Consider the following 22,160-nt stretch of genomic DNA (forward strand, 5'->3'; position numbering starts at 1 on the left):
ACACACATAATATGACAAAACTTGACAAGTCAGGGTGGTTGAATAAATGTGGGAATTTTCTGTGGCCCGTAGTTAAATTTAATTTCATTTTACCGTTTCAAGTTTTAAGCTATAATATATGGTCAAAAGTATGTGAACACCTGACCGTAACACCCATATGAGCTTGTGGGACATTCCATTCCAAAAACATGGACTTTAATATGGAGTTGCGCCACTCAGCTTTGCATCTATAACAGCCTCCAGTCCTTAATGAAGACTTTCCACAAGATGTTAGTGTGCGTCAGTGGAAATTTGTGCCCATTCAGTCAGATGAACATTTGTGAGGTCAGGCGCTGATGTTCTCGCTGGCTCAGGATCATCGTTCCCATTTCATCCCAAAGGTGCCCAGTAGGGTTGAGATCAGGGCTCTGTGCGGGCCACTGGAGTTCCTCCACACCAAACTCATCCCACCACTCCAACCAACACTTGGCATTGCGCTAAGGCTTGTGTGCAGCTGCTCAGCCCAGAAAACCTGTTTCATGAAGCTCTCAACACACAGTTCTTGTGCTGATGTTGCTTCCAGAGGCAGTTTGGAGCTTTATTGTGAATGATGCTACAAAGGATAAGTGATTTTTACACACTTTAGTACTCAACGACCCTTCTTGACTGGGGCAGATCTAGCAGTTCTGCTGAACGCTGCCTTACAGTAAAGTGTTACCAAAAAAAAGTATTGGCACTCATGGTTTATCTCATAAGTGTTTTTTTAATGTGTTAACACATTCACCAGCACATTAACTTCAATAGCCCTAATAAATTTGCATTTTTTGCATGCGAAAAATGCATTTTTAAGTTTGCCATTTTTAATTTGTTTTCAGCAATCTGTGAACTCTATTATCGCATGCAAACATTACTCAAAGAAACAATCAAAGCTCCTGAACATCTTGGTGCTGAATGCGGTGGTGATGAGTTATTTCACATGGAGATTGGGCAGGTTTCACTCCAAGGACCAAGTTATCCCGAAGATTGGGATATTAAAGCAAGTCTTATCTTGCAACTGAACGGCTCCCCTCTGTGTTGCCAATTGAGACGTAATTGCACACCCTATTTGATTACCTTTAAGCTGCTTTATTGCCAATAAACTGCCAATACCACATCAGAATATTAAGAGTCTGCCGTTGTTTGAAAAACTGGCTGCACATGTAGGCCTAGAGAGAAATGTTGTGGGATTTTTCTTTTCTTTAAACAACAAAAAACTGGTACATGCATAATATGCCCGTAGATGCTTGCAAAAACATGTGAAATGAATTAAATAAAAGGTGATTGGATTGATGTTTGCATAATGGGCCTTTTATTAGTATTAGTATGAATGTTAACCCTTTGTTGCACACATTAGGAGAGCAATGTTGAAAAAATGTTTGGTTCACTTTCCTTGCATGAACTGAGCCTGAATACGTTGCAGTTGGGTACATTGAGGCAACATTGTGCAACAACATGAAGTGATACAAAGCATTATATAGGAAACTAGAAGAAAAGTAAAAATATTCATGTGATACTGGATAATAAAAAAAAAATAACATCACACTCTAACAGATGTGAATCATATTTTTAGATTGCATGAAAAATGACAAATACTTTTCTGCGGGAGGTTGTCTGGTGCAGTAAAGTTTATCATCCGCATTCTGCAACATGCCTAAAACAGGTTTAAAATTGCCCACCAGGACGTAGTGTGACCAGGCTTTTTTGTTGTTTATTCAAAGTCTTCAATGTAGGGATGGGCTGTAAGATAATGTTTTATCATTTCATGATAAACAGCAGTTTTTGATGGCTGTTTTTTAAATGTGGCAGTACAAGTGCATTGTGTCTAGTATTGTGACATAATACACTAATAGTGCATTGTAAAGAAAAAAAAATATGAAAATTTCTTCTAAAGTCATCTTAAGTTTTTTTTTTACCATATGGCCCATTTATTACTAACCATTTTATCATCATCCAATTTGTATCATATCATTGTAAAGTAAGCAAAATGAGTTTGTTGCCCTGAGGCAACATTTTACAATAGAGGGTTAAAATTTTTGTCTGTTATCTTTTTGGCTTGTGGCAATTCTCAAAGAATTCATGTACTTATTGTTCAGCTATTATTCTGTTGTAAAGTCCTGGGAATATATAGATAAGCCACGTAAGACATGATGAATAACTTGAATATTTAATTTAATTCAAGCCGGTAAACTGAAAAGTTGCTCCAGGGAAATAGTCAACAAATGGTAGAAGGTGTTGAACATATTGTGCTTTCTTTTGATCTTGCCAACAGGGGCTAGATAAGAAGACACAAACGAGTCATCATGGACTGTACCTTCCTCACCGTTCGTTCACGTGAGCTGGATTGACAGTCGGTTATAACGAGCGCGGAGAAAGAGCACATTTTGCCCTCATGACTTTCAAATGACTTCTTAAACTAATCCTCCCGTTCTGAGCCACCTCTCTCCAGCACTTCTTTAATGAATTATTTTTTTCCCTTTTGTGTGCGGGAGCAGTCCCTCAAGTCTATTGATAGCTGATGGCAAAGGAGATTTTCATTAAACCCTTATTAGCATTGACCCGCCAATACATGTAGGGTGACTCTTCTTGGTGGCGGATCTGCTGACTCAAGGGATGGCTCAAGGCTTTGGCTCTCCAACTCCAAGCGTTCTGATGTCTAACGAGCGAGTTCAACAACTCTGGCAGGGGTTTTAAATGCTCATTCACCTCTGGACAGTGAAGGTGATGGCGGACGTCCAGAGAAGATTTTCTGCTTTTACAGTACAGAGCTCAACAATATCCAACATTTATTTTTAGTACGTTATCATTTTGTGCTGGGCTCTGTCTCTGTGTTGTTTCTCTCAGGAGTTCTGTATTGAGGCTTCTGCTGATGTCTACATGAGCTGCCTGACAGTCTTGACAAATTACACATGTTCATCAGAGCCTTTTTAGTGCTCAGAAACACGACAGCTTCGTCTAACGCTTTAAAAAATGCAAGTGCCAAAAGAAGAATCAACTTTTGTTTCCTTAAAGAGTCTTTTATTTGGGGATGCTCCGATATGGGAATTGTGGGCCTATACAGACATCCGTTTTTTTGTGTACATACAGTACTAAGCAAAAGTCCACTTTTTCAACCTTTCCTTAACTTAATTTCGATGCAGCCATTGAGTATATTATTCGTATTTAACAGAAAATTACACAGAAGCCTCAACAATTCTCTATATAATATCAGTCTTTCAGTATTTAGTGTGTCCATGCTTTGCCTTTATTACAGCTTCCGTCCTGTTCAGGAGACTTGCTTTCAGTTTTTCAGAGAAATCTGCAGGGATATTTTTCCACACTTCCAAAGTTTCCAAACACATTCAGTGATGTTCATGGTTCTGAAAACATCAGCAGCTTCTTTTTTTGATTTATAAATGTTCTTTTTTTGTTTATTTTCTTATATTTTTTCGTTTACATGCACACTACAAGTAATCCGATCCAAAATTACACGCGTGTGTAGGGTAACACTCAGGGTAGACGTTACCATGACAGCGATGAGTCCAGAGTGAGACAAGCAGCAGTGAGCAGTGCTTGTGTTTTTAATTGCTTTAAAATTATGTTAAACTCTGAAAAACGTACTTAAAATGTCCTTATTAAAGTAGGCCGAGAGGAAGACGTCGTGTTCTGAGACACATAAGCTGGACGTCCGTCCCACCGCCGTCTTTTAAAGCTCAAATCATAAACTTCGTCTCATCTGCAGACCAGTTTCTGCTCCCGCCATGTTGAACGTTATAAACTCAGAGCCGGTTTATGAGGGGCCTGGCCCCTTCCTGTTTCCCCCATTATATCAAAAACGGGACTGCAAAACAGCAGAGGGCGCCCACGAGCGAATCCTCAATGAATGGGAGTAAATGAAGCTAAACGGCTAAAAACGAAAAGTTAAAATAGTTTCTAATCACTCACCCGGAACTTTCCTGTAATTTTAGGAAGTAGAAGTTTGTATTTCACTAAAAAAGCAAAGAAAACATAATTATATATTTTCTTTTTTCTACAGCAAACAGGATTTGGCCAGCAGGATGCGTGTTAAAATGTTTTATGCTGTTCTGTGTTCAGGTGATATGAATGCATTGTTTTATCTTAAAATATGTTTAAGCATTTATAAACTATGATTTTGAATAACTTAATGGCAGTTTTGACTGGAAATTAAATAAATAAAGGATGGTCTCGGACTTTTTCACAGTATGGATCTGCTGATGCCGATACATATATATTTGTAAATGTAAAAATTTGGACTACATCTACATGGATTACAGAGAGCATCTATTCCTAAGATTTGTTTCTACGTATAATGTAGTAAATAAAATGTGTTTTGGACAGCAGCCCAGCGTCGCCTAAATTTCTGCTCTTCTAGAATAATAAATACATCAAATATCATCAAATATCGCTTTGAAATCGAAATCTGAACATCTGTCCAAAGCCGATAATTTTTTAAAGGAATTGTCTGCCAGTGCCGATATGCATCTCTACTCTTAGTGGACGGTTCTTTACAGAACCATTTTTGCAAATGAGATGTAACCTTTATAAATTAAAGAACGTCTACATAATGTAAAGATTCTGTACCAATTAAAAGTTTTTCTAGAACTTTAGAAAGAACCCATTAGAAAGCTTGATTTTTAGGAGTGCAGGCCTGTGTTAAACAACATGCTCACGGTTGCAGATGGATTAATCAATGGCTTCTACTGTAAGTTGCTAAAATGTAAAGAAGAGAATTAGGCGAAGTCACAGGCTACAGATCGGTGTGGTGGTTCAGGGAGTATCTCAGGAATACATTACCAGTTTGACATGAAGGTGTCAATACTATTGAATATAAAGAAACACAGCTTTTTCAATATTGTTGCCTTAATGAAAAGTGATTGACTTTCTAACAGTGGCAATCATGTCATCATGCCCCGCTTACACGTAGCTCACGAACTGAATCCTCAGCAGGTTAATGAGTTCGTTCCTTCTTTCTACAGGTATGTGGACGATGTGATATCCAGAATTGGCCGCATGTTTCCAGACATGTCCATCGAGCTGTTCCGGCCCAACGGGACATCAGCTGTACTTCTGGTAGGTTTGCCTTTGGAAATTATGCATGACTGTCACCTGTGAGATTTACTGTGGGAAATGCTTCTTACATGCTGTAGTCATAAATCTGCTCTACGGGCTCCTGAAAAACGACCCAGCGTCCATTGAGGCTCCTGTAGGCCAAGGATACTCAAAGAATTCCATTCCTGTGTAGCCACGAACTGGGGCGTCATGCAAGCCAAAATTCTGGAGGGGGGCACAATTAGAGCGGGATGTCATGGTCACAGGACGCTGCCCACAGGACGCTGTTGGCTGGATATTTTTGGTTGGTGGACTATTCTGAGTCCAGCAGTGACACTGAGGAGTTTAAAAACTCCAGCAGCACTGCTGTGTCTGATCCACTCAGACCAGCTCAACACACACTAACACACCACCACCACGTCAGTGTTACTGCAGTGCTGAGAACCCAAATAGTACCTGCTCTGTGAGGGTCCATGGGGGTCCTGACCACTGAAGAACAGGATAAAAGAGGGCTAACAAAGTGTGCAGAGAAACAGATGGACTACAGTCTGTAATTGTAGAACTACAAAGTGCACCTATATAGTAAGTGGAGCTGATAAAATGGACAATGAGCGTAGAAACAAGGAGGTGGTCATAATGTTATGCCTGATTGGTGTATATTCAAAGACTTTGGGGTGGGAGGGTTGTAGGGGGAAAGAGATTATTTTAAAACTTTACTAAATCAGTTTTTGTAAAACCTGCCATCATGGTAATCCTGTATTTTCAAACACACCATACATATGAAGCAGCATGACTACAGATGAGACTGCGTTGACATCACACAGCAATGTCTGCTACATAATAAAAGTCCAGACTGAGCAGTAGTAACCTGATTTCCAAACTGATCAGCCTCCTTGAAAGACTTGAAAGATTAATCACCACCACTAGCCTAAACAAGATGCTATGCTGTCACAAGTCACGATTACATTAGGGCTGTTAGTATGGATTATATTTGTGATCAGTTAATCTACCAGTTATTTTAGGGGTTTAACGAGTTGGCTATTTTTTATAAAGAGCTATAAATAACAAATACAGGAACAAGATGAAACAGCTGTATATAATACATATCATTATATGATAATAGGTTACACAGTGTAGTTTGAAACGTTATAAACTAGACACTGAAACGTAAACTAATGGTTTATTCAGAATTTAAAGTATTTTGAGAAAGAGAAGTTATGATGTGGTAAAAATATATATATAGTAAATGTTAATAGTTAAAAAATAATGAACTGTAATAAGATGTACATTGTCTGAAGGAGCTCCAGTGCTTGCAAGGCAAGAAAATAATAAATAAAACTTGATTCAAACAGTCTCACGATTCCACCATAGAAGTCTGTGGGAAAAGTAACAATTTTTAACAAAAATATTTTTTAAAAATGATAAACGTTATGAAAAGAAAAAAAGATAGCACACCTCTCACTGAAATTATGTGAATTATGTAAGGTGTGAGCGGTTTGAGCTGCATTAATTGCAGGAAAAGAAAGAAAGAAAGAAAGAAAGAAAGGAAAAGTAAGACAGAAACAAGAAAGACAAAAAAAGAAATATAGAAAAAGACAAAGAAAAAAAAGAAAGACATCATTTACATTTACATTTACATCATTTAGCAGACGCTCTTATCCAGAGCGACTTACAAAAAGTGCTTTGTCTAACCAGAGAAAGAATCTTTGCTAGCTACCAATAGGTTAGAGAGAAAGACAGTCCTAAACTTAGATACTGCTAGAATCAGGTGGTCATTGACACCTACTGAAAAGGGACAGAGTTAAACACAGAACAGTGCAATACAATACAATACAATACAATACATAAGTGCTGTACAATACATCAAAGAAAAGAAAGAAAGAAAGGCAGGGAGAAAAGAAAAAAAGGAAGAAAGGAGCTTATGAAGACCTGAAGAGGTTGAAAGCAGAGCAGTGTGCAGTGTAGAGTAGAAGCACTTTAAACCAGCTCAGCCAATCAGCTTCAAACACATTACGTCATCATCAGCTGTGGCAGCCAGAATTCAAACTGTGATTCCACAACATAAAACTATAGGAAAATATTTTAATCTAAAATTATACATTGTGCATTAAGCAGTTTGAGCAGTAATAAGAAAAAAGAATCGGATAATAGGATAACAGTACAGTGCTTTGTAAGCACTGTAATTACCTATTTATAACAATTTCTTTATGTAAAATAACTGTGAAAAGCTACTTGATGAGTGAGGTTCAGTCATATTGGATATATCTACAAATATTTCTTCATTTGTTCAGCTGTCAGTTTTTTAAGCCTGTAGAATATGAGTGTCATTTTGGAGTTATTTTATATGTGTCTGCATACAGTGGGTTTTATATAAAAACGTGCACAGTATTCAACTGGAAAATGACAAACAAGAAAACCGTTAATAGCTTTATTTAAAAAAGTCCAAATTAATCATGAATAATTCATTAAATAAAAATAACATGGTGGAGATATTCATTACCTTCGTGCTAATCATTGCAGATTCTTCGAGAAGGTAAATTTTAGCAAATTTGCTGCTGAGTAATTGAGTTTATAATTGAATAATCAAGGTTAATCGATTGAGCCTGACAGCCCTGAACAATATTAAAGAATTAACTATTAAAGAACAGGTGAGTGATGAAATGTAGGCCAATTGTTGAGCAATAATATGCCTTTTACACACTTTGTTCTTGTCCTGGGTACTTAGGCACTTGTACAGCACTGTAAGAAGTGAGTCGATTCGGGACGACGAGGTGTCCTTGTTTCTGGGGACGCTCTCTGTTGAGTGCTCTGTCCTCTGGCTGTCCTCATAAACATCCCGAAGGGAGCACGCAAATTGGCGCCGGAGATGTTGGACTCTTACAGTAATGCAGATTTTTCCACTGTAAAGAGCTGAGCTGAGCTTGAGCTTCACAGCAGCCGCAGACACCAGAAGCACCAAAGAAGAGACACGGGGTCACCGTAGCTGGGGGGCATTTGTCGTGATTTTACAGTGTCCCCTTGTGCGTTCTGGTATTTCTCTTCTCTCAAGAGTGAAATTGGTTCTGCAGTGTTCTGTGCGGTGCTGTTCTCAGCTCTGCTGCAATTGCATTTCTTTGGCTGAGTGACAAAATCTGATGTTAGTGGACAGCATTGATTTGATGTTTTCAGCCCAGCAGCTATCATCTCCACCTTTGGGACCGTATCCCTCAGTGCAGTCCCTCGTCTTTTACCACAGAAATCATCATGTTTTTCCATGACAGAGATGGCGGGGGCAAGGAAGGAGATGAAAGAGAAAAAGAGAGGGAAAGGGAGCGAGAGATCTTGGCAGCAGTGCCAGGAAGACTACAAATGCCCCTTCCCCAGCCGTGGGACTTTGCCGGTTCACGCCCACGGGGCACACTCTGCCAGATGGCCCAGTTGGCAGGCTGGCCCACTCGGCCAGAGCGGGGGCTGCTCGGGTGCCAGCTCCCCCACCCGAGGGACCACGCCACAGTTCACAACAAAGCTTTGAACACGAACACACCGCCTCATTCGCCTGCACCGCTTTGTGCCCCCCAATTACCGTATTAAAGAAAACATAACGCTCGCTCCCCCGAAACGCTGCTCAGGAAGCAGGGAGTTCAGCAGCTCTTCTGTCTTCTAGCCCACTTTCCTCATTTGAAGTGGACCACTTGGTCTTATTGACCAAATTCACTACCGCAGCAGGATGAATTGATGACTTAATGGGCTAAAGCAGTTGAAGGAATAGCTTGGAAAACAAATCTAGTTTACACACTTTACTTGTTACTCCAAATTCAGCCAACATACGGTGTCTGAAAAATGAGCAAAATTCAAGCTTTAAGTAGACCGTCATTAGCTCTGCAGTCTTAGCTTTGCGGTCTTCTTTTTGCCCATTTATAGTAGTGTTATTTAGTAACGCGCTGAAATGAAGTCCGTAGTTCTTCTCTGAAACCAAAACAGAAATTCCAGAGGACTGAAAACTGAAACTGAAAATGAGGCAAGTGCATTTTTATTATTAATTTTAGAAGGAATGTCATCTGTAACTTAGTAAAACTTTAACTAGATTAACTCACAACTTCAGCCAAATTAGCTACTGCCCTAGTTAGCATACTTGCTTTCCAAGCAACATGCTAGCCAGGCGTTTCAAGTTGTTTTGCCTCTTTCCTTTTAAGACAGCATTTACTGCATGAGGCACTTTGTTCAGTGCTTTAGACTGAAGGTTTTTTTTTTAATAACAGTCTTGTTGTTTGAGGCACGAGTCAGTTTAGGGCGTTTGGTTTTCATGCAAGTCCCCATTTCTGATTAAACGTTTTTTTTAATAGATCCATTTAATCTTTGTCGTTTTCATATCAAAGATTTCTGCCTTTAAAAAAATAACTTTTTTTTTCTTTAGTATGAAAGAGCTGAAATTCAATAGCTCAGTGTAGAATTTTGTCCCTGTACTCCGTTATCTACAGAAGTAGACTGAATTATGGACGCAATTCAGGTTTTGAGATGGCAGGTACTACTATTATAAGCTATAAAACAAATACTTTTGACCATTTTCATAGATAACAGAATATCATACAGTGTCAGGAGTCACACAAGCCGGTGTAATTGAGATTATTTTTAGATGTGAGGTAAGTGTGTAAACATTTAGGCATGTAGGTTGCACAGTAGTAACAGGTTAGCCACAATAAGCCTTGTAGCCCCAGTGCAAAACTAAAGCAGCAAATATCAGACATCAAACACGTGTTGGATTACGCGTTACAAAAGGAGGAAATTCAGTTTCTTGTTTCTAAGGCAGGGGTGTCCAAACTTTTTTTCAGAGACAGTTTGATCGTACAGTGTCAAAATACAGAGGCCTGAAATATTATTCACAAATATTCAAAATATTACATTTTCAAAATATCCACACAGAATCAGAGCTTTCTGTGTGCTAGTGTGTTTCCTATTACTGCATATAAGATGCACAAGGCTTCTTTTATTGTTGGATTGCTCAGAGAAATTTGGATTGGTGAGCACTTATAACAATTAAATTGTTTAAGAGTAACAATAAAACATTGAGTGCATTCTTATTCAAGTGTCTTGAACTTTAGCTACTTAATTACCCAATTCAAATCTGTCCGTGAGCTGCATTTGGCCCTGGGGCCAGACTTTGGAAGCCCCTGCTTTAAGCGGTCCTTCCAGATTGTTGGATTTAAGTTTTAATCACCCCTGGTTAGTTCTTGTAAGACCGTGGTTTGTTAGTACAGTCAGCATAAGCCACCACGGCACTGCTAGCACCTTCAAAACCCAGCAAGACTAAAGTAATTTGATGCAGTACAGCTAACAGAGTCAGACGCAGTACAGTCTTAGGCCTAATCTACACTCCTTCCAGCAGAACTTTGTCAAAACAGAAGTGCTAGCATTTTAATCAGCGCTGTAAGGTACACCGCATCCATCAAAATGCCAGCCTTTCCATCTTGTTCTTGTTCTCATTCCTTTTTTTTTTTCAACTCACATGGGTGCATTTGAGGCATACAAACGTCCATTTGTAGGCTATTAAATCACTTCTCTTCATTTTCAAGAAGAAATTAAAGAATTTTTTATTAGTGAATTACAGTGGCCTGCTCCAGTGTTTGCAGAAGAGCTTTTCTCTCGAGTGCTTCTCGAGTGCCTGCTGCAGTTCCTTTCGACGATGCTGCTTTGAAGTCAGGTCATGCAGTCCAGTCCCCCTGACTGGAGAGGAAAAGAGCCCAGCCCCAATACTTCCCTCGGCTCTACAAATAATAACTCAAATCAAAGAAGTGGATGAAAAATAAAGAAAACGTCTGGCTCGACAAAATCAAGTTGGTTCGTAAAGCCGCTGTGCTAGATTGAAAGGCAGATTGGTTATGAACTTGTTAGTCTAGCAGTTCGTTGGCTACTAGCAGAATGACACATTTTCATCATAACGTTTGGGAACTGTTTGTCCAGACTGTTGGGGAGATGTCCGTTTGTCTGTAGTTTGCAACGATTATGAACTTGAGTTAATGTACTGAACTGCATCATGTCTGGAGCTGGTACCAAGACGCTGTTTGCACCATAAGGCTGGTCACTCATGCAGCACACCGCCAACAAAGACCTGCCCAGGGTGGACACAGGAAAACACATCTGTGATGTGTTATGTTTGATTTGATTCAAAGAAGGATTCATGATTTCCTTTGTCCTGAGGAAAGTAGCACTGACTCACACTGTGCTGTCAAAGCCCCCATATCAGGATGCTTTTAGAGCAAAATAACTCGTAAACTAACTAATAAAAAAGGCCTACATTTAATAAAACAGGGAATAATGACTCTAAAATCACTAGGATTTGATAGACTACTTGGCAGGAAACATAGAAGTAAAGAAATGCAACTTCAAAAAAATAAAATTAAATAATAATAATAAAGTTTTATGTATAAAGCACTTTTTCAAACAAAGTTTCACAAAGTGCTTTACAAAAGATACAAATACATTAAAATTGCAAATATAAACCATTAAAAGACAAAAGAAATAAAATAAAACATCAAAAAAAGTAAATGCAAACAGGAAAAACAGTAAAACAAAAAGAATAAAATGGAAACATTTTAAAAGTGCAAGCGGTAAAAAGAGTAAAATGTTAATTAAAAGCCAATCCAAACAAGTGGGTCTTAAACGTCCTCTTAAATATGTCAAAATAATCCACAGCAGGCCATCAGGAAGGAAGTTCCAAAGGCCGCCGTACCGTGCCTGAAGGAGCATCGAAAAACGAAAGACTGCTCAATGAACAGTAAATTCTCATTTTTCTAAATGAGACGTATGAGAGTGAAAAAAAAATGTAAAGTTTAAAGAACCTTCACATAATGTAAAGGTTCTAGGAAGGTCCCTTACAAGTGTAGCAGGTTCTTTAAACCTTTAAACAGTTCTTCACGCTCTCAAATCACTTTTTCAAACAAGGTTCTTTAGGGAACCAAAAGTGGTTCCTTTATGTATTTTTTTGTGGCACCTTTTCTCATAAGACTGAATGTTTCAGTGAATGGTCCTTTAAAATGGACATGTTCTGGAGTGGTTCTTCTGTGGCATAGCTTGAAGAACCCTTTGTGGCACCATTTTAGGATTGTATTTTTTCAGTGATTGAGTCTTTGAAATTGAAAGGTTCTTGAAAACTTTGTGCCACCTTTTTGTTTCTTTTAAGACTGAATGATTCTTTAAGTTCTTGAGTGGTTCTTCTGTGGAATCACCCAAAGAACCCTTTATTTTTAGAGACTTTTTCAGTGAATAGTTCTTTAAAAGTGAGACATTCTTTAGTGGTACTTCAATGGCATCACTCAAACCCATCATGCCATCTTTTTTAAGACTTCTTCAATGAATCGTTCCCATTTTGGCTCCTTTATTTTTAAGACTGTTTAAGAAACGTTCTGTTTACAGTAGAATCGAGCCTCAGAGCATGCTGGATGTGTGTGGAGCAGGCTCGGCGGTGCCGCAGCGTTAACTAGGGCGTGAGATTGAGGGCAGAGGGAAGGGCCGGCCCTCTGTGGGCATGCTCTTATGAGCGATGCTGCCCGGGCCGTAATTAGGGGATGTTAATGAGCATGACAAAATACCTCCTCCTTCTGCCCTCTCAACACTCTCCTCACCCCTTTGGATACCATCGCCACTACCCCCTCACTACTACCACTGCCAATACATACGGTTCCCTGCGTGCAGGGTGTGGAATATATATGTATATGTCGTGATCTCCTTCTCCTGATTAGCGGCGGCCTGTATTTTTAGATGATGTGAAGCTGTTTAATGTGCTGCCACTGACTGGATCCTGTCATTCGTCTGGCAGCGTGCATCAAAGGCACACCAGTGCACATCCACCTCAAAGCTACCCACCGGGTGCGGCATGAGCCACTTGGAAAACGTAGCGTAGTGTAGAAACATGCACACATTAAACAGAGGCCACAGTGAATGAGTTCATTCCTTAAGGCTTTAATTATTGGAGAATGTTTGCTGACTTTTGACAACAGCAGTTGCTCTTTACATTGTGTAAAATCCGTTTTACACTAGATGCAGTAACCGGGCCGTACATTCTTATGTTAATCAAAGTAGCCTTTCACACAGGCTGGGTACGTCACATGGTTCCATGGCAGTAACACAATTTGAATCGCAGTTTCTAGTGAGAAACAGTATAAGATTCTTGCTATGCTGTGCGATCTACAGCAGATATGTTTTGTGATAGTAGTGGGTTAAAATTGTTCCTTAGGTTGTCAGAATAGTTATACCGATATACCACAAGTAAGTGCAGATAATGCAACGTTCAAACACACTGTTATCCCCTTCAGCTGAATGGTGGCACCAGGGATGTTTTATCCATGTTTTAAATGAGAGTCTCTCGATCACCTTCCGCTGTCTAGTCCATTGCTTTTGAAGGAGTCCACTTTGTTTTTGAGTCAGCCAACAGGTCTTTTGGAGGTCTTTTGAGGTTAGCCTTAGCCTAACATGGACACCGGGACCCATATTCACAAAGCTTCTAAGAGTAGGACTGCTGTCACAGTACATAAGAGAGGAATCTGATCTGTCTGTTATCCGCTCGTCTGTTTGTTGAGTATTTCCCTTTATGGAAAACCAGCAGCAAAGTGAAGAAGAAGCTTACCTGCTTTAGAGCTTTGGCACAGTGGGGTCTACAACACCACCTGTATGTATCGTCACTGTGCAAAAAATAAACGTGTCTCCATTTTGGTCAATTTTTATTTTTGTATACTGTTTCAACATGGTGGCTGTCCTTTACATTGTGTAAAAATTGAATGATGAATGGAACAATAGAAATGCCAAATTTACTCTAAAATTATTTGAAATAAAGTTTCTTTATATTAACTTCCATTAAAAGTCTTCTGTAAAGTTACCATTTTGGAGATTTTTTCTTTGGGCAACCACAATATGTAGAGCGTTTCACTTGTTTGGTAATCAGTAATCATAATGGGAGAAACTCCGGGTCTACGTGAGTCAGGCGGTAATCAGATTTCAACCAGCCAATAAACTCACAGAAGAGGACGTGACGTAAACGTAATATAAAACTCAAACTTCATGCCGCAAAACATCTTTTTTTAAAAAAAACATTGCGCCACTTTACCTGAAAATATGAACACACATCATCTAGATCCAATGTGTCAAATACAAGTCAGGCTCATGGCACAAATTATTTTAATTTGTTATTAATATTAGCCCGTTCGATTTTTTCCTATGGCCCTTTTCGTGTTTGAGTTTGACACTCATGATGAAGAATATTTAAATCCGTCATTTCGTCAAGCATGTAGTTTCAGTGTCACTCCAAACGTGTTTTGCTGCCATCTTGTGGCAATGCTGCTGCTTATTTCCGGTACTGCCGCCTGTTTTCGCACATGCGCAGACTAAGAAATCCGAAAGAAATCTGAGTAAGAGTTCACTTGCGCTGAGAAACCTGATTACTGAGTTAAAATCCAGCTCTCTTTATCTGGTTTCTTAATCGGATTTCTAGTCCTCACTCCGATCTAAGAAATCAGAGTATGCTGTTTACTGACTGCAGAAATCCGATTATGATCAGATTATTGAGTGCATGTAAACACACTCAGTGTTGGACTGAGGAAAGTCAATCAAGTATGCTCATTTTAGCATAAGGACCTTGCCCAGACAGTTCCCAATAGGCCAGAGGAGCAATTTTGAAGCATTTTTTTGTGTCATATTTCTGTTTTATTTACATATTTTTTTTGTTTCAAACTTTATGTGAATAAGCTGCTCAATGTAATGTAATTTTAGTATCCCGCAGACATTTTAGTACTTTACTCTGTGTTCCCTGGATGTTTAAGAACTCCTAAAAAGTTGCCCTTTCTGAGGAGTTTTCATACGATAGCGACATCATGTTTGATGTCTTACTCGCTTTCACACTTTCTTTCCTCTTTCCCCTCTCTCGGTCATACGCTGTCTGTCTCTCGCTCCCACACTATCTCTCTCTTTTGTTCTTTGAGCCCTGTCTTTTTAATTGAATCTTAAAGTGACCTTGTGCTTTTATCGATCTGCATTAGAAATATTTCGCCCTGCCCAAGGTCGCTGCAGCAGCGTTCTGAACTCGGGGCAGGCGGCCGGCTTCCGGCTCCGGGAATATTGACGGAGTGTTCCGGAACGACTTCAGAGAGCCAGATAGTGCTGAGGGGGCGAGGACGGTCACGAGGCTGCGGAGGTCACTGCAGATGCTTTGCAGGAGCAGAGGATGGGAAACTACCCCTCATTTATAGCCAAACCAAAGTGGAAAGTCAGGCCCATTTCTGTTCTTGGCATTGGATGGAAAGCAAATAGAAAAGTTGATGAGGTGGCCATACTGGGAGGCCAGAGATGGCATTGATAGTGCTCAGATAGACAAATGCTGAGTGGCTCATGCTCACACCCAGCTGTTTCAGCAGCTATACCGTGATGGGCTTCAAAACAGCTTCCAAAAGATATGGCACATCAGCATGAAATACAGAGGGCAAAGTCCTTCTAATACAGATCAATAGTAGCTCAAGCAACACACAGCAAAGCATTGCACAACACTGTTTTCTCCACTGCGCATGGAGTAATATTATATACAATGCTCCTTTCATACAAATAGCAAATCAAAGTGCTTGTGATAAATTAAAACCATGCCCTCACTTACAAAATGGCAGAAAAAACAAGAATGAAAAATAAATGCAATGAGAAAGGTAGTACTTTAATGAAGTTTAAGACTTTAAGATTTATGTTCAAATATTTCTTTAAAAGAATTGAAGTGTCTTTAAAAAGTGGCATTGCTGACCTACAGTTGGGATTTTTTTAGGCTGCAGTTGAGTTCAGACAGAACTTTGTCGGCTGCGGTCGGGTTCTGACAGAACTTTGTCGGGCTGCGTTCGGGTTCTGATAGAACTTTGTTGGCTGCGGTCGGTTTCTGACAGAACTTTGTCGGCTGCGGTCGGGTTCCGATAGAACTTTGTTGGCTGCGGTCGGTTTCTGACAGAACTTTGTTGGCTGCGGTTGGTTTCTGATAGAACTTTGTCGGCTGCGTTCGGGTTCTGATAGAACTTTGTTGGCTGCGGTCGGTTTCTGACAGAACTTTGTCGGCTGCGGTCGGGTTCCGATAGAACTTCGTTGGCTGCGGTCGGTTTCTGACAGAACTTTGTCGGCTGCGGTCGGGTTCCGATAGAACTTTGTTGGCTGCGGTCGGTTTCTGACAGAACTTTGTTGGCTGCGGTTGGTTTCTGATAGAACTTTGTCGGCTGCGGTCGGTTTCTGACAGAACTTTGTCGGGCTGCGTTCGGGTTCTGATAGAACTTTGTTGGCTGCGGTCGGTTTCTGACAACTTTGTTGGCTGCGGTCGGGTTCTGACAGAACTTTGTAGGGCTGCGGTCGGTTTCTGACAAAACTTTGTCGGGCTGTTTCTGATAGAACTTTGTCGGCTGCGGTCGGGTTCTGACAGAACTTTGTAGGACTGCGGTCGGTTTCTGACAGAACTTTGTCGGCTGCGGTCGGTTTCTGACAGAACTTTGTTGGCTGCGGTCAGTTTCTGACAGAACTTTGTTGGCTGCGGTCAGGTTCTGACAGAACTTTTTTGGCTGCGGTCGGTTTCTGACAGAACTTTGTTGGCTGCGGTCGGTTTCTGACAGAACTTTTTTGGCTGCGGTCAGTTTCTGACAGAACTTTGTCGGGCTGCGGTCGGTTTCTGATAGAACCTAGTTGGCTGCGGTCGGTTTCTGACAGAACTTTTTGGGCTGCGTTCGGGTCCTGACAGAACTTTGTTGGCTGTGGTCGGTTTCTGACAGAACTTTGTCGGCTGTGGTCGAGTTGTGACAATTGTGTTGGCTGCGGTCGGGTTCAGACAAAATTTTGTCAGGTTTCAGTCAGATTAGGGATGCAGTTCTATCAGGCTGAAATCGAGTTCAGACTTTTTTTTCAGGCTGAAATCAAGTTCAGACATTTTTTTTCAGGCTGAAATCGAGTTCAGACTTTTTTCGGGCTGCAGTCGAGTTCAGACAGAATTTTAATGCTACAGTCGGATTCAGACGATTTTGTTAGGCTACACTGTTTCAGTTGGCGTTTTGTCAGGCTGCCTGTGGGTTCAGTTGGAATTTTATTAGCCTACAGTAAGGTTAGACTTGATTTTGCAAGGCCACAGTTGGATTCAAGCTCAAGTTAATGTGTTTGTTCGAGTCAGACTTGGACAGAGACTGTTCAGAGGCTGTTTTGGAGTTTAAAATTTCAGAGCCGATTAAAGCTTTTCTCCGTGTCTGCAGATGGATGCGTCTCTTCTTTTTAGTCATGACAAACCACATTTGGCCAGCAGTTTCTTTGAGCGTCCTGGGGTCAGTCGCATCCCCACTTGGCGTCTCTTGCTTCCTGTTTGGCGCTTCGCAGCTGATTCGGCGGACGGAGACAGCGCTCACTTGTTGCTTAGAAACGATTTCGTCTTCTCTTGCCGGCTCGGTGTTTTTCTGTGCCGTTCCTTTCCTCTCCCCCCCCTTCCCCTCCCTCTCGGCTGCCCACTCTCGCTCCAAATAAAAAGCACCATCTGCCGCCATGGCGCTCCGCTCCGCCTGGGAGTGCACTTTCACTCGGCTAATGAACCGCTCCAGGACGCCCCAAAGTTTAGTGCTCTCTCTCTCCCAGAGAACTTCTTTTCTCCTCGGCGCGGATTGCACGCTGGCCCCGCACCAGCACCTCACTTTTAGTCCCAGTCCCCAGAGGACGGCTGCAGAAAAGCGATTTCCTAGAATAGCTGTTGACATTAATAATTGGCTTCACACTCACGCCATGCGGATAGATGGTATATGTATAGCGTTTTGGAGGAATGGTTTACATTGAACTTCAGAGTTTCTAGAGAAAATTCTCCACTGCCGAGCTGTGGAAGTAGACGTGATTTAATTGACACTGGGCTGTAGTTATATAGATGCTTTCGGGGTCGCTGTAGTGGAAGTACAGGCTTTCACAGCAGTTCTGTACTGTGGGTAAAGTTGTCTGGGTGAAGTGATGCTGTAATTAGGATTGTTTGGGGTGATTCTGTTAATAGGAATGAATCTGTTGTGGTTAAAACCATTTGGGGCAGTTGTACTATGCATTAAAGTTTTCGAGGTTTATTATTCCCTGTGTGTTTATGCTCTGTAGCGTTGACTGCCTTGGTCTCGTCTGGTGCATATATTTAAGCCTGCCTCTTCATAAAATTCAGCCTTTGATCAATCCTGAACCTTCACGAACATCTAATATATTCAGGAGTCCTGTCTTTTTTAGAGGAACGTTATTCGCCAAGGTTACTTCCAGTTAGTCTTGTGTTTTTTGCTTTAAGTTTTATTTTGTTTAGGATTATTTTGCAATGTGGAATCTCACAGATGGACTAAATTTAAGAGTTTAATTGAAGATTTTGCAATTCTCTTAAAACTCGTTTTTATTTAAAAAAAAAAAAAGAGGTTCAGGGAATTAAGCATCATTGCCATCAGGGTAGACTCTTACTTATTTTTAAGCAGTTTTTGCCTTTATTGGCTGAGATTCAAGGGCACTTGATACACAAATGAGGGTCGTATTCAAATAAATAAATATTCAGAATAACATTTTACCCAGCAATTCAGTCTCAAACAGTAGAAAAATGTACAAATTAAGCCTTTGTACAGCTTCGACATCAATAGGTTTGATTGCAGAATTGGTGGTGCTGAATGCTCTTGGATTGAGATGTTATTTGCAGCAGCTTCTTGTGTGACGTCCTCTTTTATCTACGAATGCCTGAGTTCATACGGTCAGGTCACTGTTAGAGGGTTTAGTCTTGACTGTGTTATATTAGTGTGAAGGTTACATTCATTCATATCGTTGCACTTCGAAATTCATTCATATTGATTTGTTACATTCATGGATATTATTGCTGAACCAGGCCAGCATATGAGAGTCACTGACTGACCGAGTGACTGACTGATACTATTGTTGAAATGTGCATGCATGAGCATCGTCGCCCCAGACAAACAGTAGGTGAGGGTTAAATAAATTAAATGAAGCAGCATCATTGGCCACATACAGCACATTCACTGAGAAGTGTCACTGATCTTATAAATACAAAAAGCAATAAGATGTAAATGGAAGTGTTCAGATGTGTCAACCACTGTTTTTAGAATTCACTTTTTAAAGGGTTTGCCAATGTAATGTTAGCTACTTATAATGCTAGCTCTACTAGCCTAGATGCTAGCAGCCAGAGAAAGTGTTTTTTGGTAATATTTTTAGACTCTCAAGAGAAAATGCTAAATTTGTTGACTTTATACATGAATTAGTGTAACAGTAGTAGAATGAATATAATGATAAATGATATACTGTAATTACATGTTTACATACATTTTTTGCCTTGAGATTTGATCATTACTTTGGAATTTTTTAGAATCTTCTGTGGCTTCGCTCATCATTCTAAACACATTAGATGTTCGTTCTTTCTATTCCTACTAATTATTTGAAACCTATGAAGTTGTACAGGACTTTTATGCATTTTTCTTCAACCATCGTGGTTTTGCAGTAGCATACGAAAGTTTGATGACGCAACCTGAACGATGATATCGGAATCATATCAATATCTGCAGATATCGCAAATATTGACTTTTAAAAAATGTTGGCATCTGACAGATGTTTAGATTTGACCAACATTTAAAAACAATATTTGTCTTTATTGTACTCCATAATGTGTAGGTGACGCTGAGCTACTTGGCTAAAATATCTGCGTTTTATTTATTTTCAGGTATCTGTAACTGTCTACAAGTAGATGTTGGATTTCTCTATAATGCTGATCGAGGTAGATTTAGTTCACTTTCTACATTGTGTAAATGTTTAAGCGTTTCTGTATCAGCATCAGCAGATATGTAGACGAAAAATATCAGATATTGGCATCGGCCCACAACTCCCATATCGGTGCATCCCCATTTAAAATGCCTCTAGATTACATCATACGCCACCATGTCCTGCCTTATGAAGAGCAGATGTCAGAAAACTGCTTTTGCATGCTGCTATCTCTGTGAGCCTGGGTGAGACAGGCTGGAGTTGATGTTGAAAATCGGTGAAATAGGCCTGTTCCTTACATAATTTACGAGATACTTTTTTTCTTTTTTTGCAAATTTCTTGAACTTGATGTCGTGACGCGCAGCACTTGATTTCTGAAGAGCTGAACTGACATTAGAAAGCCGTCGTTTGTGCCAGAAGACTGAAGAGTCTGCGTGTGTGGGGGGGCGTGTGTGCGTGTATGTGCGCACACATGCTTAACATGTGTTTACTCATGCCTCCAATTATGGATGTATGTGAGCACATGAGTGCGCTCCCGTCACGTCTGCTTGTGTGCGTGTGCTCACGTTCGTGCGCACGCACTGCTCAGATAGCGGAGCAGATGGCCGTAGTTTTGCTGTTATTTGTTTTGCACAAGCCAATTTCTTGTTGGAATCTTTAGGTGGTGAAGCAACAAGACAAAGTAAAGAAGAACTCAGCGTGTGACGGAAGGAACAAAATAAAGGGAAAAAAAGCGAACCCTCCCTCTGAAGTTCTCCATGCCCCCCCGCCTGGTGTTCAGAAGCGTTCTGCAGTGACAGCACACAGCACGGCTTCAATCAGCCCCGCAGAGGGAACATACAAACAAGCTCACTTTTTAAAAGAAACCGTACTTAACTGACCATCAGTCTCTACCAGGCTGAGTTAATAATGCGGTACAGCACCTTTGGACACGCAGGACGTGTCACTGGCCAGCACCTGTCCAGAAAAGCGTTCCATCTGTGATGGACAGTAGCATTGAAAAGTTTGGAATCACTTGCCATGCTGACTATGTTTGTTATTTCTCATATAGTAATGACAAAAACAGTGTACAATATTACAGACTATTCACCAACAGGTATTTTCAGTATTTCAGGAATGCTGTAAACAGGAATTGAATAGAATGATCAATAAAATACTGAACTGACCTGTTTACCTTCATTTTTTTGTCGCTATCTGCCGTGAGATTTCATCTCCACTTCTGAAATATGATGAACTGTGAATGTTAGTTTTATTGTTACTTAATTGTCAATACAGCTTTCGCTGTTATTTTAGAAACTTCTACGCCTCTGTTCATCATGGACACATCTAACGTTTCTTTATTTTTAATTTCAGCTTCATGGAGTCCTATTAACTATTGGAAATGACTTGAAATTTGACGTAAATTTCGGAAAAATCCGGAAAAAAAAATTATCTTCATTTTTTTTTTCAACTTAACAGTAAACAAAGTTGTTTTCCTGGAAAGTTGCCGTTATGAAGGTACAAAATACATTTTGGTGTTTTTTTTGGGACAAAAATATACTTTTATTAGCAACCAAGGTTTGGAATCACTTGCCATATTAATAATTGTTATTTTATGTACAGTATTTAAATATTCCAAAGTATTGAGATTTGATCATTACTTTAATCATTACCTTTTCATACATAGCATTTCATACGTAGCATACGGAAGTTTGGAATCACTTGCCATATTGTTTGTTTTTTATATGCAGTAATAATAATTTTTATTTCTGACTTATTTGTGTTCTACTAATTATCTGAAACCTGTGAAGCACAAACTTATTTGAACAGTTTTATACACTTATTAGTGACCGAGCTGATTTTATTGAAAACTTCTATAAACCTTGATTCCAAACGTTTGAACTCCAGTGTGCCGAACCACCTGGAGGAGAGAAATACTCTAAAAGAGATCTCTTTCATCTCATTTTCTTCTCCAGGACATAGTTAAGTCCAGTCTGAAATAAGTAAGACAATTTTGTCTTGTTTCTGAAATTCAGTTCCTGAAACTGAACCCTCATATCTGCTCAAAACACTGTCTTACAGGTGAGTTAACTCTTTAGTGTCTGACTCAGCTCAAACCAGACTGAGCTGGTTTATAGTCACATAAGATAAGTTTAAAAGCGCATCAGTATAGAAATACATTGAAACATTAAAATATGTGTTATTTTTCTCGAGATAAAGAAAAGTTGTGCTTACGAATTTATTTTGGTCCATTCACCATGAAATTAGCACAACATTGTAAGGAGAAACAAGCATTTTCAATTCATGTCAAAATTTAGTTCTCACTTATATTTTAGATTCTTCAGAGTAGCCTCTCTTTGTCATGATGCAACTTTGCACACTTTTGAGGC

The 22,160-nt window shown here is 39.9% G+C and overlaps 1 protein-coding gene across 1 annotated transcript in view; it reads left to right on the top strand.

Annotated features, from left to right (window-relative positions):
* med27 (mediator complex subunit 27) overlaps positions 1-22,160 on the top strand; it is a 110,121-nt gene that overhangs the window by 46,292 nt on the left and 41,669 nt on the right. Inside the window, exon 4 of the mRNA XM_036579393.1 lies at positions 4,992-5,085. Within this exon, the coding sequence (XP_036435286.1) occupies positions 4,992-5,085 (94 nt within the window). The remainder of the gene's footprint in view (positions 1-4,991; positions 5,086-22,160) is intronic.

Source organism: Colossoma macropomum, unplaced genomic scaffold, assembly GCF_904425465.1.
Source record: "Colossoma macropomum unplaced genomic scaffold, Colossoma_macropomum, whole genome shotgun sequence".
NCBI classification, from domain to species: Eukaryota; Metazoa; Chordata; class Actinopteri; order Characiformes; family Serrasalmidae; genus Colossoma; species Colossoma macropomum.